General features: G+C 42.7%; 1 protein-coding gene and 1 pseudogene across 10 annotated transcripts; both read left to right on the top strand.

Moving 5' to 3' along the window:
• Positions 1–34: 34 nt before the first annotated feature.
• On the top strand, positions 35–27,920 carry LOC118393073 (cytospin-A-like). Of its 10 annotated transcripts, none has more exons than XM_035785336.2 (16): positions 35–268; positions 7,255–7,393; positions 7,754–7,892; positions 8,009–9,651; positions 11,644–11,851; positions 12,171–12,244; positions 12,449–12,624; positions 13,932–14,116; positions 14,272–14,375; positions 15,397–15,487; positions 16,031–16,126; positions 16,361–16,511; positions 17,315–17,417; positions 18,875–19,018; positions 20,066–20,125; positions 20,814–27,920. In XM_035785336.2, the coding sequence occupies exons 2-16, from the start codon at positions 7,265–7,267 to the stop codon at positions 20,901–20,903; spliced, it is 3,393 nt and encodes a 1,130-aa protein (XP_035641229.1). In that variant the 5' UTR covers positions 35–268; positions 7,255–7,264; the 3' UTR covers positions 20,904–27,920. The 10 variants fall into 10 exon arrangements, with proteins under 10 accessions (XP_035641229.1, XP_035641224.1, XP_035641228.1 ...); XM_035785331.2 differs by having other exon boundaries at positions 7,234–7,393; XM_035785332.2 differs by lacking the exon at positions 35–268 and adding an exon at positions 285–672 and having other exon boundaries at positions 7,234–7,393.
• Positions 4,744–4,915, top strand: LOC118394321 (uncharacterized; annotated as a pseudogene).
• Positions 27,921–27,987: the final 67 nt, after the last annotated feature.

Below are 27,987 nucleotides of genomic sequence, written 5' to 3'. Positions count from 1 at the left end.
CAAGGCTCTGGGAAGGGGTTTTAATGTATGGGTAGGGACGTCCCAAGGATCCCGGATTGCACTGACCAAGCAAGAATCAGGCTGCTGTTAGTTGCTGCATTGACAACTGAAAAGCATCGTGTCAGATGGACCAATGCAGCTGCAATGGACATATTGGGATAATCTCCAGTAGCTATCTGTCTCGGCTACAAAGCTTTCTTCAGATGTACTCGCACCCCGGAAGTCATCTTTAATCTTCAAGGATCAAATGGAAAAAGCCAAGAACAAGGTATGACTTTTAGCCAGCTAGATAGCTGTTAAGCTAATGAAAACCTTGCAGCGTTCACGTCTCCTGGAACATTCAACTAGCTAGGTGGGTGTAGTTTTGTCTAGCTAATTAGTTAGTATTATAGCTGAATAGTTTGACGCAGCTAACGTTAGCTAACTTAAATGGTTAGCGACGGCAGGTAGCTACGTTAGCTGACAACTCATGAGTGGCTGTATTGATTGATTTGCGTGCTAAAACGATGGCAAGAACGTGATTAGAAAATAGAGCTAAAAGTAATGTAGTCCTTGTCGTATAATGATAACTATGTCTGCTAGTTAGTCATATACAAGCACTGGGAAAACAAGCGTTTGGCTAGGTAACAAAATGTTGGCAGCAAGCTATTAGATTGATAGCTGACAAGCAAGGTAAGTTGGGTGACATTCTGTCAACTGTTCTATTTCAAATGTCATTACATTAGTAACCAATTGTCATGTAATTAAATGTTTTATTCCTTGAACTTGAAGCATGTCACTCATTGCCGCATGCAATTTAGAGATTTCTTTAAAGGCTATACTTATTTTTGTTAAAACGCACACTGTTCTCGTACAGTAGAATAATTGTGAGTCGATCTTTTAACTGACAACTTTATTTGACTTAATGAAATAATACTTTTTGGGCAACCCGACCAAACTCGCATAAATATTAAAAATCTGTCATTCTCATTGAAAGTAAGTCTAAAAAGCTGTTAAAGTTTCGTTTTTGCATATTTTATACTGAACAAAAAATATAAACGCAACGATTTTACTGAGTTAAAGTTTATATAAGGAAATCAGTCAATTGAAATAGATTTAAGTAGGCCCTAATCTATGGATTTCACATGACTGGGCAGGGGCGTGGCAATGGGTGGGTCTGGGAGGGCAGGGGCCAATCTGGGAGCCAGGTCCAACCAATCTGAAAGAGTTTCTCCCCACAAAAGTGCTTTATTACAGACAGAAATACTTAGGTCCGGGTGGCTGGTTTCAGACGATCCCGTGGTTGAAGAAGACTGATGCGTAATTACTGGGCTGCCGTGGTTACACGTGGTCTGTGGATGTGAGGCCGGTCGGGCGTACTGACAAAGTCTCTAAAACAACGTTTTTCTTATGATAGAGAAATTAACATTAAATTCTCTGCCAACAGCTCTGGTGGACATTCCTGCAGTTAGCATGCCAATTGCACGTTCCCTCAACTTGAGACATTTGTGGTGTTGTGTGACAAAACGGCACATCTTAGTGGCCTTTCTTTGTCCCCAGCACAAGCTGCACCTGTGTAATGATCATGCTGTTTAATTAGCTTCTTGATATTCCACACCTATCAGGTGGATGGATTAGCTTGACAAAAGAGAAATGCACACTAATAGCGACGGAAACAAATTTTTGCACCACATTTGAGAAATAAGCTTTTTGTGCGTATGGAAAATATCTGGGATCTTTTATTTCAGCTCATGAAACATGGGACCAACACTTTACATGTTGCATTTTATATTGTTGTTTGGTATAGTTTTGGTTTTGTACACCAGCTGTTAATACAATATTTTTGGTTCTGGAAAATGTATTTCACAGCGGTTTAGATGGTACAATGATTCTCTACACTAGCTTGTTTTGTCACAAACTGAAATTAAGTGAACTATTAGAATTTTAGACCCCACCAACCAGGAAATGGTGGGGAAATTTCTGCGTAGTGCATCATTAAGCTATATTTTTATGATCTCCTCTTCAATGTCTTTTTTTTAAATCAAATTAAAGTTTTATTAAGTTTTCTTGTTTTTCAATCAACCAACAAAACACATTACACATTCTCAGATGTGACTGGCTTAAAAAAAAAAAAAGTCAAAAAATAATAATACATTTGAAAAAATAAATTAAAATACAATTAAAATGAATGATAAAGTCAAATAAAAACATGTATTTTTCTTAATCTATTTATTTTCCTTGGTATATATATATATATATATGTACACACACGTACACACATACTCATAAATGAAATTAAAATAAAAACACAAATAAAAACATAACACTTGCAGCAGCACTATCAAGGTTCTTATCAGCTATTTGAAGCATTCACTGAGACGATGAGCCAATAATTCATTTTTAGGTTTTACAGTACCTTACACAACATGTATCTGCGCATTTCCCTAGTCACCCCGTTCACTCTGTCCAGTTTGAAATATAGTGGAGACCAGAGTCTATCAAACTTGGGCTGTCTCTTGTGGAGGTCATAAGTGAGCTTTTTAAGAGGAAGAAAGTCAACAATCTGGTCAATCCACATTTTAAATGTAGGGGGGTATTAGAGGCCCACAATAGAAGAATACATTTCTTAGCAAAGTATGTAATAGTCATAAGCAAATTCTCTCTGTCAGGATCAAGAACAAAGTCCTGCTGGGCATTAAGAAGATAGATACACGGGGTCATATCAAACTGTACCTCTAGTATTTTCTGTGCAGCAGTATGTACAGATTGCCAGAATCTGGTAATCTTTCTACAGCTCCAAAATACATGCATATAGGTTCCACTTTCAGAGGTACATCTTTTACAGTTAGGAGACCTATCTGTTTTCATTCTATGGAGTCTCAAAGGAGTATAATAAAATTTGTACATTAGATTCATTAGATAATTAGATTCATTTTTACATTGGTAAAGGAGCAGTATACCCTATCGCAAACCTCCGCCCATAACTCATCACTGATAGTCAGACCAAGGTCCTTTTCCCAGATTATTTTCAAAGGAGTAAAGGAGGAGCTTCCTTTCTCAGAAAGGAGTCTATAGATGTAAGATATTTTGCCTTTAATGGATTGTGCTGTGACAAGAAGGGTTTCAACTTCATTCAACAGTTCTAAACCTCCTCTTGGAGGTATAAATTAGGAAATTACATGTCTAATTTGAAGATATTATTTTTTTTAAATGGGATCTTGGCACATCGAATTCACTGCAGAGCTCTTGAAAGGATTTCAGTGTAGTGGTTTTCTGATGAAATAGGTCTGAAAAGGTCCTGATTCCGAGAGTATGCCAAAGATTAAAGTTGGCATCCCTCAGGGCTTTTGGCAAGTCTGGGTTGCCTACTATAGGCGAGTGAGAACATATTTGGGAGGAAATGCCCAGGTATTTCTTACAGTCCCTCCACGCTAGTAGGGTGCTGTAAATCACAAATGTTTTGGCTATGTTGCCCACTTCACTAAAGTTATTAATGAATATAATTGAGCTTAAGGGCAATGCACCACAGGATTGGGCTTCTATCTGAATCCACGTTGACTCTTGTCTGTTTGTGATCCATGTTAGCATGTTGCGGATTTGGGCAGACCAGTAGTACAACTGAAGGGAGGGAAGGGCAAGACCACCCTTAGATTCAGGTTTCGATAGAGTGGAAAACTTGATCCTAGGTTTTTTATTGCCCCATATAAATTTGGTCATGCTTTGATTCTCTTCAATGTCTTGTCCAAGGAATGTGACTTATGCAATAGGTATTAGTCCTAGCCTACTCCTCCGTGTCTCTGCAGCCTGCCTTCTGGAAAAATGTCCCAAAGTGAAAAATCTTCAGTTCTTGGAAATGTTCCTCTTTCAGTTTGAAAGGAAACCCCTGCCAAACAAAGCACATTCTTAAAGCTGGAGGTTCCCTCAGCACTAGCCCTTGGTCATGACACTCAGTTCCATTATATATAAGTCATTGGACAAAGGCTTCTGTAGGGTAAGTTTTGTTAAGAGCCGCAATGCTCGGTCTGAACATAAACCGTACTGCGAGCGATAGTGTGTTGAAACCTTATCTTTCATATCGGCGAGTAATAAGAAAACAAAGTTTAATTGATACACGCCTTTTATAGGGTTAGTGTTCCCACATGGTCATATTTCCATGTTACAGCGCTTGTTTACGGAAAACAGATGGAAGACGAAGTGGGCTATCTGTGCGAATTAGCTATCTGTGTCTCCGAACACCTGTAAACGGAAGAACGATGCCACAAAGTTGTCACTGAAAAATACTGGTGGCTGCAAATGTGTTAAAGCGGGTTAAAACAGTCAGGGTGTATTTTGGATTTGTGAAAATATTTTGACATGATATGAAAATGGAGGGATTTATGTTTCTAGAACTGGACCATAATTGAGAATCAATTTAGATGGAGTATTTGGCTGTTTTGACTTCCAGAGCCAATTCCCCCTTTAAACAGAATATGTTTGTGCATGTGTGATTGTGTCCTCCTTTGTGAGTTGTTCCCCAAAATCCCCTAACCTCCCATACAAGGTCCTAGCCATGTTTTCTGCACTGCATAGCACAGTGTTTCCCAATCCAGCATAATAGGTACATGATAGTGTTAACTTGGCTAAGATCAAGTGTAGGGTTGGGATCAAGTTTTGGTTTCCCAAAATCCAATTTCGAGGATCCCGGAACCAGGAGGGAATAAGCAGGAAATGCAGAATCCTCCAACCAGGATTTTTAGAAAACCAGGGAATTTATTGAACGTTGCCAGAATTTTGCAACCCTAACCAAGTGTAGTATCTGTTCTTATCAGTTTATCTAATACATCCCCTGTCGGGGGATTACTTATTAAATGTGGTTTTCAAATGGGGAGTGGGAAATGGGAGTTGCTCCACTTATTTATTTAACTGGGCAAGTCAGTTAAGATCAAATTCTTATTTACAATGACGGCCTAGGAACAGTGGGTTAACTGCCTTGTTCAGCATCTACCCGGTATTGAAGTACCCCCGGGAATGGTGCACCACTTTTCAGGGGGTTGCCAGGTCAAATCTCTGGTCTGAAGTGAGCTGGCAACTGGAGGGTTGCTGCTGGTATCAAGTCCTAAATGCCATTGCCAGCTGTTGTGCCCTTGAGAAAGGCACTTAACCCCCCAAAACAACTGCTCCACAGGTGCCCAGTGTGGCAGCCCCCTCTTCCAACCTCTCCTATCCTGTAGAGGTATGTGTATCTTTTGGACGGGTTGAGATAAAGTGGAAGTCACAGTTCGGGTTGGACCTTGTGATCTTAAAAGGAAAAATGTCTTGGTTGGATCTGTTAGGACTGGCTCTTCGGCTTTTGACTGTGAGATCAGAGGTTAGTATACTCAGTGTATGTTGACTATAAGAAAGGAATTGAAGTATTACTTCACACCTGAACCTGATGGTCTACAGAAGACATCCCATCATGTTACTCTATGAAGAGTGAGCATAGACTGAAGGTCAGTTTATTCCCCAGTCTCTGTCACCCAGTCCCATTCATTCATAGTTACAGAAAAGAGCAGCCCTCTAGGTCCAGGTTGTGTGTTTGGGTGATCTGGTTTGACTCACATCTGAGCTACAGACAACTGCTACAGACAACTGTAGCCTACCCAGTATGTGTGTTGAGAGCCCATGTCAGCAGCTGGCAATATGCATTGCACAATCCAAACAGAGGTCAGATGGAGGTGAGAACAGACCTACGCACACCTGACTGGAATGTATAGGCTTCAGTAGAACACTCATTGTTGCAAAATGTCCCTATTTCTGTGTTTTTGTTTTGCATTATAGGGGCAACTGTAAAGGAATATTCCAATGCTAATTTTTACATTAATACTGCCAATAAGTGGAATGTTTATGTTACTGTATTTCCCTTTAGTTATTTCAACATTCACAGTCTGGCCTGTCTCTTGCCCTCTGGCTGTTCAGGAATGTGTACACTAGATATATTTCAATGGGGGATCTGAATAAACAAGCACCTCCCCACCACAGCGTTGCAACACACACACACACACACACTTGCGCACAGCTGAGAGACATTAGGCAGAGTTTAGGCCCACTCCTCATGAGTACAAGCCCTCTGCTGCTCTGCCATAAATGAGGTGAGGGAGGACAACGGGGAACTGTTAGAAAAGCTCTGGAAAGATCTCATAACTCCAGCACAAGGACCAGACGGCGTGCTCTCTTTATTTGCAACTCTTTTTGATGGATTATGTCAGTTAAAGAAGAAAGAGAATTGAAAGAGTTTTGGCTTCAAGTTGGAATTTCTTAATACGCCAAACAAAAGAGTTTAGGAAAAGTTCACTTTGTCACAGGCACAGATAATTGTCTTTAACCAGAAATGCTCCCTATGTAATTTATATTTTAAAATGAAGCAAGTATAATATTTACTCTTAACTTTTTGTCTTCTTAATTGATTAAACAATGAGAGACTTTCCAGGCAGAGAGTTGGTACTTCCATCTGCGCCCATCTTAAGAGCAGGCACAAAGACACCCAGAAAGCAGGTTTTGGTTTAATGGTCACATAGGCTATGCAGTGAGGTATAGTATAGCCAGAAGCAGCAGGTTGGGTTCGATCGTAGGAATCTTAGGGGAGAGCATACAGAAGAAAGGTTTTACTGAGACTCCCCCTCGTCTCCGGCAGTATAATTTAAATTTAAACTATGTCCATATCTCTAAGAACTGTATTGCCTTGCCGAGCCTTTTGGAAAGCCATTACTCTGCTATTGGTTCACCCATTTAGCAGATTTAGTTTATTTTTAGGCTATTCTCAGTGCTATTCTCTTGCAATGTTACACAACCATTTTCTTGTATTTTTTTCCGGATGAAAAAGACTGCCTCATTTGTCCTTTAACACTGTTTTATTAGCTCTGCTGTCATAAAGCCCCACATACTTTCCCTACCTTGGTCATCATGACAGCAAGGCCAGTTGTCCATGCACCTGGGTGAGATGTGAGCTAATACACATGGATTGTGTATTAAATCTTCATCTGTGACAGTAAGAACTTCTGACCGCAGAACAACCCCAGTTAGACCCAAACCAGCCAGTGACTGCCATCTAGTGGAGTTGACAGTCAGGAAATCTGAGACTGAGCAAGATGAATTCCAAAGGAGAAGGCCTTGTTTTCCAGATTTGTGGAGATACGGTGTTTTCCTTTTTATGGAAATTGTTTCAATGAAATGTAGTTGATTGTAATCTTTCCACTGATGTGTTGTCCTTAACCTCTTTTGTGTGTCCACACTGAGGTGTAAATGTATGGGCATCAGAGAGCCCAGTATGAAGAAGACAGGCAGGCCGGTGGGGACTAAGGCTCAGAGTGGAGAGAGGGGGAAGACTGAAGGCACTGCTACAGGAACCACCGGCAAGGCTGCAGCCAAGACCACCACAACAGCACCACTGTCAAAGGTACTCTTCTATTATCTCTCACTACACTTTGTTACTAAGCCAGGGACACTTCTACCATATTATGTATTAGAAACTGGATGGTTCGAGCTCTGAATGCTGATTATCCATGGTATAGCAGACCGTATAGCATCAGTATGACAAAACATTTCTTGTTACTGCTCTAATTACGTTGCGTCGTGCCTAAGAACAGCTCTTAGCCCCCCCTCCCCCATGCTTTATTGCTTAAAAATACAATGGCCAACACCCATTTATACATGTTTACCATGGTACCGAACATTGCTAAGTTATTATTCTTCTGGTGGCTGGCTGGATCAGTGGGACTGGTATTAAAGTGATCTTTCTCATGTGATTGTTCTCCAGGTTAAAAGCAATGATGATCTGCTAGCAGCAATGGCAGGGGGAACTCCAGCTACGAACCGCACTGTGACCAAGAATAAGAGGACTGCCTCCACAGGGAACAGCAATGGTAACCCAGACAGTAAACCAAAGACTAGCACAGGTATTATCTGTTTATATCTTTATATTAGTTGACTAACCTCTAATGCTCTAGTATATTTTCATCATATTTATTATTACTCTGCATTTCATGCTTGCTCTGTTCTCTCTCTTTACAAGGTTCCTCAGCCAAACGTGTGACGTCCTCGACCTCCAAGGAGCCCAACTCATCAAGGGATCGTCTGCGGACATCCAGAACATCGCCTAGTAAGAAGCAGTCATCAGGGGCAGGGCAGGGAGATGTGGCCCAGGGAAAGCGCTCTCGCAGCCAGCAGCTAGCAGAGTCAGAGGGCCGCATGAACAAGTCTAAATCAGACAGCCAGATCAGTGACAAGGTGGCCCTGGAGGCCAAGGTGGAGGACCTGCTGGGTTTGGCCAAGAGCAAAGACGTGGAGATCCTGCACCTACGCAGTGAGCTGAGAGATATGAGGGCTCAGCTGGGCCTGGGACGGGAAGAGGTGCCCCCAGAGGAGGGAGAAGGCGGAAGGGGGGATGAGAAGCCCCTGGAGAGGGAGGTGTCGGCCATCACAGCAGCAGACGTGGAGTCCACGCTGCTACTCCTGCAGGAGCAGAACCATGCCATCCGTGAGGAACTGAACCTGTTGAAGAGTGAGAACCGCATGCTGAAGGACCGACTCAATGCGCTTGGCTTCTCCCTGGAGCAGAGGCTGGATGGCTCTGACAAGCTCTTTAACTACGCCTCCCTGAGCCCAGACCTGGCTGCCAGCAGCAGACACAGCGATGGCAGGTGCACTGGTACCCTCACTTCCTCTGTGGAGGGCTCTGCTCCGGGCTCTCTGGAGGACCTGCTGACGGACCAACAGCACGGCGGTTCATTGGACAACTTGGACAGTGAGTCCAGCGAGGTCTACCAGGGTGTCACATCCAGCGACGATGCCCTGGACGCCCCCTCCGGAGCCTCCTCCTCCTCTGAGTCTGAGAGCCTGCCCAGCCGAGAACGCTCATGCCGGGGCAGCAGCGGCAACGCCAGCGAGGTGTCTTTGGCCTGCCTGACAGAGCGAATCCACCAAATGGAGGAGAACCAGCACAGCACGGCCGAGGAGCTGCAGGCCACACTACAGGAGCTGGCTGACCTGCAGCAGATCACCCAGGAGCTGAATGGAGAGAACGAGAGGCTAGGGGAAGAGAAGGTAATCCTCATGGACTCTCTGTGTCAGCAGAGCGACAAGCTGGAGCACTACGGCCGGCAGATTGAGTACTTCCACTCTCTGCTGGACGATCACCACGTGTCCTACGTCCTGGAGGAGGACATCAAGAGCGGCCGCTACATGGAGCTGGAGCAGCGCTACGTGGACCTGGCCGACAACACCCGCTTCGACAGGGAGCAGCTACTGGGGGTGCAGCAGCACCTCAGCAACACACTGAAGATGGCTGAGCAGGACAACGCCGAGGCCCAGGAGTTGATCGGCGCTCTGAAGGAGAGAAACCACCACATGGAGCGCATCATGGAGTCAGAGAGGCAGGACCGGGGGGCCATGGTGGCAGCGCTGGAGGAGTACAAGGCGGCGGTGAGCAGTGACCAGGTAGAGCTGAGCCGCTGCAGGGCCCAGCTGGACCAGGAGAGGCAGAAGGTGGCTGAGCTCTACTCCATCCACAACTCTGGAGACAAGAGTGACATCTGCCAGCTACTGGAGGGTGTTCGGCTGGACAAGGAGGAGGCAGAGGGCAGGGCTGCCAAACTGCAGGAAGACCTTGGCCACGCCTGCAGTGATGTCACCAGGTTGCAGGACACCCTCAATAAGGTGAGTCCACGCACACACTATCCTACAAGAGGTAGTACACTTTCCTTCATCCAACCCTTTTGATGGTTGCTTCTGTCTCCTGTATCCAACTTGTGAAAAGTTCATAAAAGTCCACTTTCCTCTATACCACCTTAAAGTAACTGTCCAGTGTTTTTAATTCATTATGAGTGAAATAGGTTTCCTTCCAATTTTTTTAATTAAGTATGTTAAAAAGAAGCTTTTCTGTGTTTGAATGGTATGGGTCGTACCCAACAGCAGAATGGTGTGGCCGTATACCGGTCATTAAGAATATTCATGACAAGTAAACAGCTGATTGGCCAGCTCAGCAAATGAGCCAACATGACATCACGTTATGAGGAAATAGAAAGCATTTTTTAGGTGGGGTTTAAGTATTTGTTTTCTTTAATTTATGCTTATAGGATGAGTCAACAACATTATTTGGGTATGAGTTAACAGAATATGAACTTTTAAAATTTACATTTTCACTGGACAGTTACTTTAAAGCTTTCATAGAAATGCATCTGTCTGCTTTATGCACTCACTGGTCAGTTTATTAGGTACACCCATCTAGTACTGGGACAGACCCACCTTTTCCTCCAGAACAGCCTGAATTATTTGGGGCATGGATTCTACAAGTTGGAAAAGATCTACAGGAATTTTGGTCTATGCTGATGTGATGGCATCGCATATTTGCTGCAGATCAGATGGCGGTAGACCACCGCCACCAGCCTATACCATTGACACCAGGCAGGATGGGTCTTTGAATTCATGCTATTTATGCCAAATCCTGACTCTGCCATCAGAATGACTCAATAGAAATAAATCCATTCTAAATAACAAATTAGTAAATATCGCACCCCGTGTTCAAGAATGGCCCTTTTCTCGCTCATTTTACTTTATTTGAAAACAAATTAATCTCCAAAATATTGTTATTGTTTTAAACAAAGTGATTTATTATTCATTTAGAATTATATGAAAGCCCCTTGGATATTCACGCCCATATTATTAACCCTGTTATTAGCAGGACAATATATATTGGTCATAGCTCCTGATTGGCACACAATGGGATTGCCTTGCAGGTCTCCAGCTGTATCCACTGAAAGGGTGCAAGGTTAAAGGCACGAGGGCAGGGGGCACGGGATGGGCCGCAGAGCCACGCACAGAATACCGACCTAGCCCATGGGGAGGGGGGTGCTTAGTGCCAATCTGCACGTTAAAAGTAAAACAATGTAACTAATAATGGCATCTTTATACTTTCGTTAATATAATAATGATAAAAATACTCTTTCAAAATGCCAATGTTTATTTAGTTATGGATCCATAACAAATTCCAATTTTGAATAAATATCGGTGAATTACAGAAATATCCTCTGTATGTAATTATTGGCGGAGAGTCACTTCATATTTTTCAATATACTGTAGGCCTACCGTAGTGTTGAGTAATGTGCTGTTAAAAGCGGTGTAAGTCTTATTTATTTAAAGAGCATATTGAAGTTAGAAGCAAAAACCAACTATTTTAGCACTGCTCTGAGACGAGTGTGGGAACTGGTCTTGATAAATCAATGAGATTTTTATTTCGACTGAATTTCTGTTTGGGTATTGGTTAGATGACAATTATTCAATTAGGGTGTAGAAATGTTATGCTCTTAGTGTAACCTTTATTTAATTAGGCAAGTCCAGTTAAGAACAAATTCTTATTTACAAGGACAGCCTACTCCTTCCTCCCCATCGGGGAATTGAACCCCGGTCTCCCACGTGCCCGCATGACACAGGGATTTTTTAGCTAAATAGCCCAGTACTGAAGCCTACTCCCGACCTAAATAACTTGCCATAGATTTCTGTAGCACCATACAAGCTGCGCCGCAGTACGCTGCAACTTTTAAAGGACGAACCACTGTATTCTCTCACCACTGGGGGAGAATGAATATTCATTTGGGCCATTAGTTAATGAATGAGAGAATTGATTTCTTCTTTCCTGGGTGGTGTGTGCAGCTGGATGGGGAGTACCAGGACTTCCAGGAACAGGTACAGAAGCAGATGGCTGAGCAGAAGCGTGGGCTGGAGAAACAGCGCGGTGAGCTGCTGGAGAAGGAGACTGAGATCGGGGACATGAAGGAGACTATATTTGAGCTGGAGGATGAGGTGGAGCAGCACCGGGCAGTCAAACTCCACGACAACCTCGTCATCACAGACCTGGAGAGTGAGTGGGCTCGGCCCAGGGGGGGAAACATGGCACAGCATCATAGAACCACGTCATCATATCACATCATATCACTGGAGCCGCACAATGCATTTTCCACTTTTGCCCACATGGTGGCTGTCAGGCTTCTTGCAGCCTGAGGAAAGTGTGAATAGTCCTCTGTTAGAATAAGAGATTTCTGTACTCGCACCTTTGTTTATTTGTGTGGTTATAAGTCACTCAGGCTAATAAAAGGCACACGTATCTTCCTGTGCTGCATGTGAATATATCCTGTGGCCTGTTCACATGAACTCAGCCATGTATCTGCTTCCTCCCTCAGACTCTGTGAAAAAACTACAGGACCAGAAGCATGACATGGAGCGGGAGATGAAGATCCTCCACCGGAGGCTGAGGGTGAGTGGACAGGGCCATCTGAGGACCAGGGTTCACTGACACGGTCAAGCACAGCAGCAGTATGGTTTGGGCCATGTTCATTACAACTGGAATTCACTAGAAAGCAATATAATGACGTTTGGTTCCCCCCCAAAAATTCAGCCTCAGCATTCAGAGGGCCGTATTTCATGATGCGCTTGTTTTTGTTTCGCTGTATGTGTTCAGGAAGAGTCGGCAGAGTGGCGTCAGTTCCAGGCTGATCTGCAGACGGCCGTGGTCATCGCTAATGACATCAAGTCGGAAGCACAGGAGGAGATTGGGGATATGCGTCACCGTCTCCGCGAGGCCCAGGAGAAGAACGAGAAGCTGGGAAAGGAGCTGGATGAAGTCAAGAACCGCAAGTAAGAGACACTGAGGAACACGCTGTGCTTGATTTCTCAAGTGTCTCGTCAGCCGACGCCAGCTGTATTGTGATCATTTAAAAAAATAAAATCATTTAACCCACGTAGGGTAGTTGAGAACAAGTTTGCAACTGCGGCCAGACCAAGATAAAGCATAGCAATACAACAGGAGTTACACATGGAATAAACAAACATAGTCATTAATACAGTAGAACAAAGAAAACAAAACGTTTATATACAGTGAGTGCAAATGAGGTAAGATAAGGGAGTTAAGGCTATAAATAGGCCATGGTGGCGAAGTAATTACTAAATAGCAATTAAACACTGGAATGGTAGATGTGCAGAAGATGAATGTGCAAGTACAGATACTGAGGTGCAAAGGAGCTAAATAAATAAATACAGTATGGGGATGAGGTAGGTAGATGGGCTGTTTACAGATGGGCTATGTACAGGTGCAGTGATCTGTGAGCTGCTCTGACAGCTTGTGCTTAAAGCTAGTGAGGGAGATATGTGTCTCCAGTTTAAGAGATTTTTGCAGATTGTTCCAGTCATTGGCAGCAGAGAACTGGAAGGAGAGGCGACCAAATGAGGAATTGGCTTTGGGGGTGACCAGTGAGATATACCTGCTGGAGCATGTGCTATGAGTGGGTGCTGCTATGGTGACCGGTGAGCAGAGATAAGGCGGGGCTTTACCTAGCAGAGACTTGTAGATAATCTGTAGCCAGTGAGTTTGGCGACGAGTATGAAGCGAGGGCCAACCAACGTGAGTGTACAGGTCGCAATGGTGGGTAGTATATAGGGCTTTGGTGACAAAACGGATGGCACTGTGATAGACTGCATCCAATTTGTTGAGTAGAGTGTTCTAGGCTATTTTATAGACGACATCACCGAAGTCGAGGATCGGCATGCATGAGTGAAGGATGCTTTGTTGCGAAATAGGAAGCTGATTCTAGATTTAATTTTGGATTGGAGATGCTTATTGTGAGTCTGGAAGGAGAGTTTACAGTCGAACCAGACACCTAGGTATTTGTAGTTGTCCGCGTATTCTAAGTCCGAGTCGTCCAGAGTAGTGATGCTGGACGGGCGGGCAGGTGCGGGCAGTGATCGGTTGAATAGCATGCATTTAGTTGCGTTTCGGAGCAGTTGGAGGCCATTAAGGGAGATGTATCTGCAGGTTTGGGTTTAACAGTGATAGTCACATTGATCAAGCTGGATGTGCTGGTCTGTATTTTCATACACATGAAATGGGTGATGTGACACCTGATGTGCCTTGGTCTGTATGTGTGTGTTTTTGTTTATCTCCTCAGGCAGGATGAGGAGAGGGGCAGGGTGTATAACTACATGAATGCAGTGGAGAGGGATCTGGCTGCACTGAGGCAGGGTATGGGACTGAGCCGTCGCTCCTCTACCTCCTCAGAGCCCTCTCCCACTGTCAAAACCCTCATCAAGAGCTTCGACAATGCCTCCTCACAAGGTACCCCAACCTGCGAGTGTAAGATATGGACCCCTTTCCTGACTTCTAATTTGACCTGTACATTCCTAGTAATGAGCCTACCAAGCATCACTGCTCCTTATACAGTGTAGTTCTATTACTGTGGGATTTCTACCTGATGTGACTGATTTTGTGTCTTCTTCTGTTCACAACAGGCCTAGTCCCCCCGACCGCTGCCCTTTCTGTCACATTACCACGCACTCCCCTGAGTCCCAGCCCCATGAAGACCCCTCCTGCAGCCGCCATCACACCCATGCAGGTATATCACCTGGAACATTTGACCCACTGACCCATTTCAGTGTGTTTATTTGCATGGCAAGCTCTAAATGTAGGCATCTGGTCAAACACACACACAGAATCCCTGGCTTACACTAGACCAGTCATTCACACAGAACTACTTACCAAGGTCTAGATCAAATGGAGTGTTTTTAGAACCCACCAGAGCAGTGTAGGATGGGGAGTGGTGCAGTAGTTAAAGAGTTACTCTGACCACCAGGTCAAGAGTTGTTCTATATTCACAGTGTTTATAGACCTCCAATACTCTACAGGTGGCATTTCCTATTCTGGCACTTTGTCACAGCTGGGCTTGCCTCATACACAGACCGTGAGATGGAACAGACATTGAGTTTTTGATTGAGAGTATTGTCCCACTCTAATTCCATTACCTCACTTTCCCTTCACTTACATTTTGGTAATTTTGTGGATTCTCTTATCCAGAGTGATTTACTATCAGTGCATCCACATCATCCATAGATTCTTTCTCAGTGCATTCAATTGCCCCATACATTTTTTTTCCTCATGTTTTAAACTCTCACACATTTTTGAGAACGTGTAATGAGCTTCATGGCTCAAGGACTACCACCTTTGTCATGAACTTTGCGGTGCTATACAGTAGACGGACACATTCAGGTCCAGGTGGGTACCATGTAATACTGTGGATAAGAGGGGGGAAATATGAGCCTTGGATATTTTACATGCATTATTCTAGTAGAGAATCTGGTGTTCTCATATAAAAGGGTCAGAGTTCAGGGGGAGATGGGTTTTTCTGTTTCCTCATATACAACTTTCATAAGTCTTCAGTCTTGTTGTTACATCTTTCTTTTTTTTACCTCCTCTGCAGTCACAGGATTATTGCCAGTGGCTGGCTGCTAGTGCTGCTGTCAAAATGACCTCAAGCTGGGCCTTTTTCCAGAAATGGCAAACAGTAGGCTACTTCTGTTGGGAGGATGAAGACATTTTGTATGTGAGAGTTTTAATCAAATGATTGTTGGTTTTTTCAGAGACAGTCCATAACTGGGTCCATTTCAGCAGCCAAACCCCTCTCCTCTCTGAATGACAAAAGGCCCAGCTACACAGACATCAGCATGCCAGGTGAGTCAGTAGCACAAACCAAGCTCCATGTCTGGATCTCATTCGGTCTCTCTTGAACAAAATGAGAGAGGCGTTTAATATGTCACAGGAAAATAATACAATTTCATCTTGGCCATTAGACCTCAGTGAGTCCTCATTATGTGGCTATATCTCAGCGAGTGTGGTGGTGCCTTGCCTCAAGCAGGGGAGGCTGGTGTAATTAGCCCCTGAGGAGGTGAGCGTGCAGTCAGCAGAGCTTCATGTTGACTTTAATATGGTGAGGGAGGTGTAACAAAGCACCATGGGTGGGTAAACATGAAGCTCTGCTAACTTCATGTTCAAAGGCCTATAAATGTGAACGTACTATAGTGGTCATAGCCTCCAATGTTTCGTTTAATGTCCCGGCTGTTTTCTTGCATGGAAAATTAACTTCCTTCCATGGTGCTTGACAGTTCCATGCCTGGAATGTTGCTTTTGATCCCACATCCCTCTTGCTTGAAAGTCATAATTGTTTCTTGACTGGTTGTGGGATTGTTAATATTGCCACTGTCCTTCCCTCCACAGCAGAGCATCATCTTAGGGGCTCCTCTGCCAGCCGCCCTGCCTCTGCTCTGCAGAGGGTCTCAAACATGGACTCATCTAAGGCCATGGCCATATCAGGTATCAAAGTCATGTAAATAGGAATCGACCTTGAAATAAATCCACAATTCTTCCAAATGGTTGCCAGTAAAATTAAGTGCATTTTGAGAAGGAAATCAATGACATTTGACAAAATATTTTATTGAATTGCTTCCCCTACCATGCACACACAGCACAGATCAGACTTCTGAGGTGTCACTTGCTGTGAAGATGTGTCAGCCACACTGTATGGTTGTCTGTTTGTGTGGTGGCCAGTGTCCCGCAGGAGCAGTGAGGAGATGAAGAGGGACATCTCTGCCCCTGAGGGTGGCACCTCGTCCTCTCTGATGGCCATGGGCTCTGCTTCCTCCCTGTCCTCCTCCTCTCCCACCGCCTCCGTCACCCCCACTGCACGCAGCCGCCTCCGGTAACAGCCTTATCAGCTCCATACTTTCATACCATACATAGGAGTCCACTAAGTCCTTTGTATGGTTAACATTCTATTTTTACCAGTTCTGTTTTCGAGACCACTTAAAGCTAGACTGATTCAATCGAGTCAAACCCAAGACCGGGAGGGGTTCGAGAGCGAGTCAAGACCGGGAGGGGTTCGAGAGCGAGTCAAGACCGGACCAGAAAAATGCACAAAAAGTCCAATTCAAGACCTTGATTGTAATTGTGTCAAATCGCCACCATAATAAGAGTTGAAAATGTCCAGTGTTTCTGTGTGTTTATATTTAGACATTCAGAATGCAAGCTGAGGGCAAATAGGGAGCCACTCTCCAACTTCCCCAGTCTACAACTTCCCCAGTCTACAACTTACTAATAGTGAGAATGCTAGCAAAGCAAGGAAATTCTGACGAGTGCAAACAAAGCTTGAGGATATTTTTTCAACAGAAGTAGAGGACAGTAATGTTGAAGTAGGAAGCCCAGGTAGGTAAAAAGCTATTGTGTCCTAAATTAAGTGTGGATAGTAGGCCTGATGAAGTGGTTTTATGCCTTACTGAATGGGAGCTGATAATTATTAATGGTCTCGGGAAGAAATTACGAGTCCTGATTTGTCCGAGACCTAGTCGAGACTGAGACACTCAATGTGTGGTCTGGAGACCGGTCTCGAGTACTACAACACTGATTTTGACTATAGCATTTAGGCTTTAATGGACTTTGTGGACTAGATGGAATCTGGATATGTGTATTAATTCAAATGCCCTTTCCTATGTGACGTGTGTTCAGAGAGGAGCGGAAGGACCCCCTCTCAGCGCTGGCCCGGGAGTATGGGGGTTCCAAAAGGAACGCACTGCTCAAGTGGTGCCAGAAGAAGACTGAGGGGTACCAGGTATGTGTTGTTCAGTCAGAACAGACGGGTTGGGATGAGAATGATATCTCGGGTCATTTCACCTCATGTCACTGACTCGCCTGTTGATAATAATTTATCATCTTATCTGCCGGTCATCTATGAACGTTTGAACATCTTGAAGAACTATCTGGCCTTAATGGTCATGTACTCTTAATCTCCAGCCGACAAAGCCAGAAGAGAACTGGCCACCCCTCTGAGCCTGGTTCCTCTCTAGGTTCCTGTCTTTCTAGGGAGTTTTTCCTAGCCCCTGTGCTTCTACATCTGCATTGCTATATCTGTTTCAGCACTTTGACAGCTGCTGATATAAAAAGGCTTTATAAAATATATTTGATTGATCGTTTCTTCTGGTCAGAATAACTTGAGCAGACTCAACATACACTAAGTATACACAACATTTAACACCAGCTCTTTCATGACATAGACTGACCAGGTGAAAGCTATGATCCCTTATAAATGTCACTTGTTAAATCTACTTCAATCAGTGTATGAAGGGTAGGAGATGGTTAAAGAAGGACTTTTAAGCCTTGAGACAATTGAGACATGGATTGTGTACAATATGTGTGCCATTCAGAAGGTGAATGGGCAAGACAAAAGATTTACAGTGCTTTTTCCACATTTTATGTTACAGCCTTATTTTAAAGTTGATAGATAAATAAAAACTCTACGCACGGTATCCAATAATGACAAAGCGAAAACAGGCTTTTAGACATTTTGAACATTTCAAAAACAGTTACCTTATTAACATAAGTATTCAGACCCTTTGCTATGAGACTTGAAATTGAGCTCAGGTGCATCCTGTTTCCATTGATCATCCTTGTGATGTTTCTACAACTTTACTGGAGTCCACCTGTGGTAAATTAAATTGATTGGACATTGAACATGATTTGGAAAGGCACAAACCTGACCGTGCATGTCAGAGCAAAAACCATGAAGACCGCTTGTCTGTCAATGTTGGTTATTGAATTATTTCATCTGAGCTCCTAGAGTGTGCAGCTCTCCTTTTTCAAGTATTCTACTCCACTAACCAGCATCTCGCCTAAACAGGTGTGAGTTTATTTCGCTTCCAGAGCAAAAACCAAGCTATGAGGTCAAAAGAATTGTCCGTAGAGCTCAGAGACAGGATTGTGTAGAGGCACAGATCTGGGGAAGGGTACCAACACATTTCTGGGGTTATTTTTTAGCGGCATTTTTCATCCTTCAGAGAAACGAGGTCATTCTCATAAACCGGCTTGTTCTTGGGGAACACAAGCCTGTTTATTTGAGACATTATAGCCACCAGCAGGATGAAGCAGCATGGTGCTTTTAGGACCACGGTCTGGGACCTGACCCAGTTATATATTGTATTATCAATACCAAACTCCTCCTGCATCCCACATGTCTTTACACTGTACATTTGCACTACAATGAAAATAACTCTTTGCCCCCCTTTCTGGCAGAACATCGACATAACAAACTTCAGCAGCAGCTGGAACGACGGCCTTGCGTTCTGTGCTGTGCTACACACCTACCTGCCTGCTCACATCCCCTACCAGGAGCTCACGAGCCAGGACAAGGCAAGCCTACCTCCTACTATGGTGCTGGTGATTATGATGATGATGAGTAACAATGTGTCAAAGAACTATGTCCAGATTTCCATCCAACCATTACATGTGGAAGAATTACCTGACTAAAATAAGTCACAACAGGGCTTATGGAAACAGGAAATGTTGGTGCAAATTCACAAATGTCGACAGACAATTTGTTTCGTTCGACCTGGTGGGATCTTTTTGTGACTAAAATGAATTATTCAAGAAATGCAGTGGAAATGCCTTTATGTGCAAATATTGATATAATAACATCATATCGAAGTAAACTCTGATTCACAAGATAATATGGGCCTACCACCACGTGGAAAAGCATCAAAAGTTTATTTGGTTGAGTGTACGGTAATCATGCAAATTTACAATAGGCTAAATATCAAAGGTAGGCTATTATGTGAATGCTGAGGACATGATGATCGGTGCTTGGCTGCCAAATATTAAATAAAATTCTTGCTCTTTTAAAATCATATAACCCCCCCCTGTCCACTTTCAGCCAAGTCTAGAGAGCGTGTGCTAAAACCAGGTTGTGCAAGTTTGCTATTTATCGCAAAAATTGTTCTGACAAAGACATCATTAGAATTGAAGTTGCGATGGAAGCTCATTTAACATAACCACAAGCCATTTTATCTGCACCGTGTCGGCACGCACGCGCTTTATCTGCACCGTGTCGGCACGCACGCGCTTTATCTGCACCGTGTCGGCACGCACGCGCTTTATCTGCACCGTGTCGGCACGCACGCGCTTTATCTGCACCGTGTCGGCACGCACGCGCTTTATCTGCACCGTGTCGGCACGCACGCGCTTTATCTGCACCGTGTCGGCACGCACGCGCTTTATCTGCACCGTGTCGGCACGCACGCGCTTTATCTGCACCGTGTCAGTTTGATGGAAACTCTGGTGGGAAAATGTGCATATTGTTTTTATGTAGGTTTTTGAATATTTACATATCTCTCACCAATTGGATGAGAACCTAGCTATTGTTTACAGTTGTCTCATTAATCTGTCATCAGGGATCATTATAGTGTGTTTTTGTCTCCCTATCTTTAGAGGCGAAATTTCACACTAGCCTTCCAGGCTGCAGAGAGTGTGGGGATCAAGTCCACTCTGGTAAGTGAAAGATTAACTGAACTGAATATTTTCACAGGATTATATTCAAAACTATATCTGACAGCTTAAAAAAAATCTAATTTTGAATAGAGAATCTTTCAGGATCATTTCACCTTTAAAAATCACCACAATGTCACTGGCAAGGTTGTGAATTGTGGCCTGCTATTCTATTGCATGTTGAGGATGGTATGTTTTCTGTGAGGCGTTGAGATTGTGAACTGTACTCATGGCTTTTATAGGCACACTCCTGTAGAGAGGATCTTTAGGATGAAACTGCCTTCATTGAGCAGGCTTGCAGGTGCAGTTTCATAGCATCACCTGGACAGCTATTTTAGCCCTTTCACAAAATAAGCCCTCACATGAGTGTATATCACTATCCATAGCTAGGTATAAAGCAGGCCCTGTGTGAATTGTCCTGACATTTGTTTTATGGGTTCACTTGGTTCCAGAAATAGAAGATACAAGCTCTTATTTTCAGAATTTATGCCACAAAAGCACTTTTCTGACCTCCACAGTTATTTCTAGTCAGATTGTGGAACTCTGACCTCGACAACAACAGCATGTTATTTCAAGTTTTTATAGAAATAAATGATACAAAGATGAACAAATGGCAAGGACTTTTTCCAAGGCATTATGTGTCTTAACGACAAAGCTTCTGTCACCCCCGTGGTCTCATTCTCTGCTGCAGGATCTCAATGAGATGGCCAGTACTGAGAGACCAGACTGGCAGAGTGTGATGACCTACGTCACGGCTATCTACAAGTACTTTGAGACCTGATGTGATTTCCCCACCCAACACTGCAAGCACAACCTGCAGCCCTGCTCGGAAGCTCCTCTGACCTCACTGCACCTCCAACACTTCAACTCGACATTCAACTCTGGTGTTATAGCTCACTTCACTGAACCACCCTTCATCCCAGCCGTGCCACACTCCGGCCACTGTCTCTGGTCTAGAGGCCTGCTAGTTTTGAATCGCCATAAGAAACATACAAATAAGCTCACTGCAAGCTATTCATAATATTGCTATTGTGAACAGTCTTGCCCTTTTCACTGACACCTTAAGTGTGATGGACACAGCTTAAGGCCACTTCAAGCACCTATTCAGGGCCTGCTCTGTTGGGGATTCTATTTTTACTCTGATCCGTTACTGGATAACCCGGTTGAGATTACCCTTAATCCAAATGATCTGGTTAAACCAGTTGGAGAACATGCTACAGACTATCCCAGTCGTTGTGCCTTGCACCCAGCCTTTACTCTTCTAGCCAAGGGGTTATCCAAAATGTTTCAGCCAAACCATACCCATTGTGTGTAGTATGTTCATGGCACTTATTTTCTGTGGAAATAAGAGGGACAAATGGAACACTTTGTCAGGTGCAGGTTCATCTTTTGTCATGGATTAAGTGCCTGTTTAAATCGCATCACTGACTTCCTAAGAGCGGTTGTAGCAAAAATGTCTCAAATGAAACTGTTTCAATGCTCCATGCTTTCAAAGCATCTTTGGAGAAATCGAAGTGAAGCTTTTTAGAAACGCTAGTTATTGAGCAGTTGTATGAAAAACACTAGTTATTGAGCAGTTGTATGAAAAACACTAGTTATTGAGCAGTTGTATGAAAAACACTAGTTATTGAGCAGTTGTATGAAAAACACTAGTTATTGAGCAGTTGTATGAAAAACACTAGCTACATCATAAGGGATAAAGCTGTCAGGTGCTCTCACGATCACCTGTTAGATTCAAGCTACAATGTTGATGTGCTTTTGGTCTGTTTTTAGGAGCGTGAACATTGCTACAGTAACATTTTGTATTGGTAACAGAGACCAATGAACTTTACGGGACCAACACAATGCCTCTCCGTGACAGCTTTCTCACATAGAACTGTCTTAATCCTGAACCAAAAAAAGGAATGTGTTTTTTCTTTATGTGAAGTCCAGGGCTAGACTTGGCAAAAGCCCTGGTTCTTGGTGATTTGATTGGACTGTTTGGACAGGATGTTGAGTCTCAAGGTTGAACATTCTTCATAGTCACTTTTGTTGTTGTCATCAATCAAGATTGGGAAAGTTTTTCAACTGCAAAATGCATCAGTTTTGCTGCTGGAGCCAAATGTATTAACATATTGTTAGTGTTGACCCATTACTTCCACCAACAGCAGACTGACTTGCATTCCATACATTGAACTCCCTGGATTGTTCACAGTCCAGTGCTCTTGAACTATAAGATTGATGTGTTATTAGATACTCTGAGCTCAACTCACAATGGATTTAACTAATCATGTGTGTGTGTGTGTGTGTGTGTGTGTGTGTGTGTGTGTGTGTGTGTGTGTAAACAAACTTTTTGTAAGTTGATATATTCCATCTTGCCAGTAACATTTACCTAGCCTACAAAGTAATTTGTACAGCAAATTATAGCTACAAGAAATGCTTAAGTAACACCTATGTAAATTATATATCTGCGCTATCTTCACCAAATTTACTTAATTGATATAAAGCCTTACTAACATTAATGTGGTACTCAATTCTACGTAGTTTGCAAGAAAGATATTGGAATGACTGTCATGTTATTGTGCCTCTGCTTATTAGTTTCTGTGGGTTTATTAGTGTGGTTTAATCCACCATCCAGTATAGCGAGGCAAGTGTTAGAAATGTTAAAGGACATTATATATACAAAAGTATGTGGATACCCCTTCAAATGAGTGGATTCGGCTATTTCGGCCACACCCGTTGCTGGCAGGTGTATGGAATCGAGCACACAGCCATGCAATCTCCATAGACAAACATTGGCAGGAGAATGGCCTTGCTAAAGAGTTCAGTAACTTTCAACCTGGCACTGTCATAGGATGCCACCTTTCCAACCAGTCAGTTTGTCAAATTTCTGCCCTGCTATAACTGCCCCGGTCAACTTTATTGTTTTTTTTATTGTGAAGTGGAAACGTCTATGAGAAACAACAGCTCAGCCGCAAAGTGGTAGGCCACACATGTTCACAGAACGGGACCGGAGTTGGCTCACAGACGTTGGCTGGAGTGGTGTAAAGCTTGTCGCCATTGCACTCTGGATCAGTGGAAACGCGTTCTCTGGAGTGATGAATCACACTTCACCATCTGGCAGTGCGACAGACAAATGTGGGTTTGGCGGCTGCCAGGAGAACGCTACCTGCCTGAATGCATAGTGCCAACTGTAAAGTTTGGTGGAGGAGGAATAAAGATCTGGGTCTTCAGGCTGCTTCCAGTTAAGGGAAATCTTAACACTACAGCATACTGACATTTTAGACAATTCTGTGCTTCCAACTTTGTGGCAACAGTTTGGGGAAGGCCCTTTCCTGTTTCAGCATGACAATGCCCCTGTGCACAAAGCAAGAAATATCTAGAAATGGTTTGCACAGAGCCCTGACCTCAACTTCATAAAACACCTTTGGGATGAATTGGAACGCCGACTGCAAGCCAGATCCAATCGCCCAACATCAGTGCCCGACCTCAGTAATGCTTTTGTGGCTGAATGGAAGCAAGTTCCCACAACATCTAGTGGAAAGCCTTCCCAGAAGAGTGGAGGCTGTTATAGCAGCAAAGGGGGGACCAACTCCATATTATTGTCCATGATTTTGTAATAAGATGTTTGACGAGCAGGTGTCCACATACACTACATAACCAAAAGGTATGTGACCAATCTATGACTTCATCACACTGCTGCACTGATATCTCTCATAAGCTCATAACATAAGCTGGCTTGTTGCCTTTCTTTTTGTTTCCAACCACACTACTGTATAATTTCAGAATGGTACAGGAAGCTGTGGATACTCCCTCGTTGCTGTACCACCTTAGTTTAGGCCCCCATACATCTACGATATAAAACACTTGCATGTGGCGATGAAACTTTTGAGGGACTTTAAAAAATAAAAATTATATATATTTTTAAAATATATTTGAAAGCACATTAACTCCGGTCTGCTTGCCAGGCACTGCAGGTGATTGAAGCACTCACTGACCAAGCACAACAAGGAGCATGGGTGGTCGTTTTTTATTTTTGTCGATCAGTGTGGTTGGAGAGTAAGACTGTGGTTTAAGTTGTAGGGAGGGATTGTATGGATGAACACCAATTTGTTAGAGCGCATGAGCTGTGATTTTGTTATGTACAGTATTTACTGTTGAACATTGCATAGTATGTTACCTCTAAATCTCATGTATTTATATTTCCCATTGCCATTACTGCAAACCTGTGGCTAAAATCTGACTTTCATTGGATCCAAACAGTAGTTGGTTTGCTATGATTCTATTATGTGAAGCTCCTCTGCTACTTCTTGCCAAGTACACAATGTAATAATAATTGAGTGGGTATGCTTATTTGTCCTATTTCACACATGTACAAGTGTGTATTATACGCATGTGAATTTGAAATGTTTTTTTGCATATCCCTAAGGCACCCTCGGAATGTCTCTTGATCGTCTTCCAATGTACAAAGTATTCATACCCCTTGACTTATTCCACTTTTTGTTGTTACAGTCTGAATTCCAAATGGTTAACTACACTTTTTTGATCACATCTACTGCACACAATATCCCATAATGACAACGTGACGGCATGTTTTTAGAGATTTTTGCAAATGTATTAAATTAAATACTGAAATATCTAATGTTTTCACACCCCTGAGTCATTACTTTGTAGTAGCACCTTTTGTTAGTGATTACAGCTGTGAGTCTTTGTGGGTAAGTCTCTAATAGCTTTCCACACCTGGATTGTGCAACATTTGCCCATTTTATTATTTTCTAAATTATTCAAGCTCTGTCAAATTGGTTGTTGATCATTGCTAGAGAACCCTTTTCAGGTATTGGCGTAGATTTAAATAAACTTACTCGGCCACTCAGGAACATTCACTGTCTTCTTGGTAAGCAACTCCAGTGTATATTTGGCCTTGTGTTTTAGGTTATTGTCCTGCTGTAAGGTGAATTCATCTGTGTCTGGTGGAAATCAGGTTTTCCTCAGATTTTTCTGTACTAAGCTCAATTCTGTTTCTTTGTTACCCTGAAACTCCCTAGTCCCTAACGATTACAAGCATACCCATAACATGTTGCAGCAACTACTATGCTTGAAAATATGAAGTGGTACTCTAATTTGTTGTATTGGATTTACCCCAAACGTAACACTTTCTTTTTTTTTTTTTTGCCGTTTTACTTTAGTGCCTTGTTGCAAACAGGATGCATGTTTTTGAATGTTGTATTCTGTACAGGCTTCCTTCTTTTCACTCTGTCAATTAGGTTAGTATTTTGTAGTAACTACAATCTCAGTTTTCTCTTATCACAGCCAATAAACTCCATGCAACCTATTATGTGACTTGTTAAGCACATTTTTACTCCTGGACTTATTTAGGCCATAACAAAAGGGTTGAATACTTATTGCCTCCGTTTTAGCTTTTCATTTTTAATTATTTTGTAAATTGCACGATTCCACTTTGACATTATGGTGTTGTGGGTAGGCCTGTGACACACATCTCAATTTAATCCATTTTAAATGCAGGCTATAACAGCAATGTGGAGAAAGTCAAGGGGTGTGAATACTTTCTGAAGCCACTGTATATGTTGTAATTTATGAGGACTGAAACCTTTCCCTAACATTATAGATAATACAATGTCAAAATATCAGACGATCATCTTGACCACTGAAGAACATACAGTTGAAGTCTGAAGTTTACATACATTTTAGGTTGGAGTCATTAACTTGTTTTTCAACCACTCCACAAATTTCTTGTTAAACTATAGTTTTGACAAGTTGGTTAGGATATCTAGTTTGTGCATGACACAAGTCATTTTTCTAACAATTATTTCACTTACAATTCACTGTACCACAATTCCAGTGGGTCAGAAGTTTACATACTAAGTTGACTGTGCCTTTAAACAGCTTGGAAAATTCCAGAAAATTGTCATGGCTTTAGAAGCTTCTGATAGGCTAATTTACATAATTTGAGGCAATTTGGAGGTGTACCTGTGGATGTATTTCAAGGCCTACCTTCAAACTCTGTACCTGTTTGCTTGACATCATGGGGAAATCAAAAGAAATCAGCCAAGACCTCAGGAAAAAGAAATTGTAGACCTCCACAAGTCTGGTTCATCCTTGGGAGCAATTTCCAAACGCCTGAAGGTACCACATTCATCTGTACAAACAATAGTACGCAAGTATAAACACCATGTTACCACGCAGCCATCATACTGCTCAGGAAGGAGATGTGTTTTGTCTCCTAGAGATGAACGTACTTTGGTGTGAAAAGTGCAAATCAATCCCAGAACAGCAAAGGACCTTGTGAAGATGCTGGAGGAAACGGGTACAAAAGTATCTATATCCACAGTAAAATGAGTCCTATATCGACATAACTTGAAAGGCCGCTCAGCAAGGAAGAAGCCACTGCTCCAAAACCGCCATAATAAAGCCAGACTACAGTTTGCTACTGCACATGGGGACAAAGATCATACTTTTTGGAGAAATGTCCTTTTGTCTGATGAAACAAAAATAGAACTGTTTGGCCATAATGACCATTGTTATGTTTGGAGGGAAAAGGGGGAGGCTTGCAAGCCAAAGAACACCATCTCAACTGTGAAGAACGGGGGTGGCATCATCATGTTGTGGGGTTGCTTTGCTGCAGGAGGAACTGGTGCACTTCACAAAATAGATGGAGTCATGAGGAAGGAAAATGATGTGGATATATTGAAGCAGCATCTCAAGACATCAGTCAGGAAGTTAAAGCTTGGTTGCAAATGGGTCTTCCAAATGGACAATGACCCCAAGCATACTTGCAAAGTTGTGGCAAAATGGCTTAAGGACAACAAAGTCAAGATATTGGTGTGGCCATCACAACGCACTGACATCAATCCTATAGAAAATTTGTGGGCAGAACTGAAAAAGCGAGTGCGAGCAAGGAGGCCTACAAACCTGACTCGGTTTGTTATAAAAAATATATTTCACCCTTTATTTAACCAGGTAGGCTAGTTGAGAACAAGTTCTCATTTACAACTGCGACCTGGCCAAGATAAAGCAATGCAGTGTGACACAGAGTTACACATGGAATAAACAAGCGTACAGTCAATGACACAATAGAAAAAAAGAAAGTCTATATACAGTGTGCAAATGGCATGAGGAGGTAAGGAAATAAATAGGCCATAGTAGCGAAGTAATTACAATTGAGCAAATTAACACTGGAGTGATCGATGTGCAAGTAGAAATACTGGTGTGCAAAAGAGCAGAAAAGTGTTTGACCCAAGTTAAACTATTTAAAGGCAATGTTACCAAACACTCAATTAGTATATGTAAACTTCTGACCCACTGGGAATGTGATGAGAGAAATAAAAGCTGAAATAAATCATTCTCTCTACTATTATTCTGACATTTCACATTCTTAAAATAAAGTGGTAATCCTAACTGACCTAAAACAGGGATTTTTTACTCGGATTAAACTTCAGGAATTAAGAAAAACTGAGTTTAAATGTATTTGGCTAAGGTGTATGTAAACTTCCGACTTCAACTGTAGCTCGTGCTTGAGTTCATTCAATAAGTTGCACATTTTCCGTGGCTTCTTTAGACTTTATTTTGCTCAGCATGTTCTTCTGCTTATTTTTTTCACTACATCACAACAAATGTGAAAAGAACTTCAAGCATGTTTTATTTTGTTTTACGGGTCCATTTGTTATAAGTTCATTTTGTTTACTTGAAAGGTTTTAAATGTTTCTAAGCCTTTCTTTTCTTTCTTATTAATGGTGCTTTTTGCATTCAAATGAATGTCATTCTTGCCAGAGTTTTACTCGGTAATAAAGAGTCCAAGAGATCCATGGCGTCTTGTTCTGGTTTTAAGAAGTCATGGTTGCCACTTAATTGCCGAAGGAGTATCTTGA

The sequence above is a fragment of the Oncorhynchus keta genome, chromosome 14, assembly GCF_023373465.1.
Source record: "Oncorhynchus keta strain PuntledgeMale-10-30-2019 chromosome 14, Oket_V2, whole genome shotgun sequence".
Taxonomy (NCBI): domain Eukaryota; kingdom Metazoa; phylum Chordata; class Actinopteri; order Salmoniformes; family Salmonidae; genus Oncorhynchus; species Oncorhynchus keta.
This window is presented reverse-complemented; position numbering and strand designations above follow the sequence as displayed.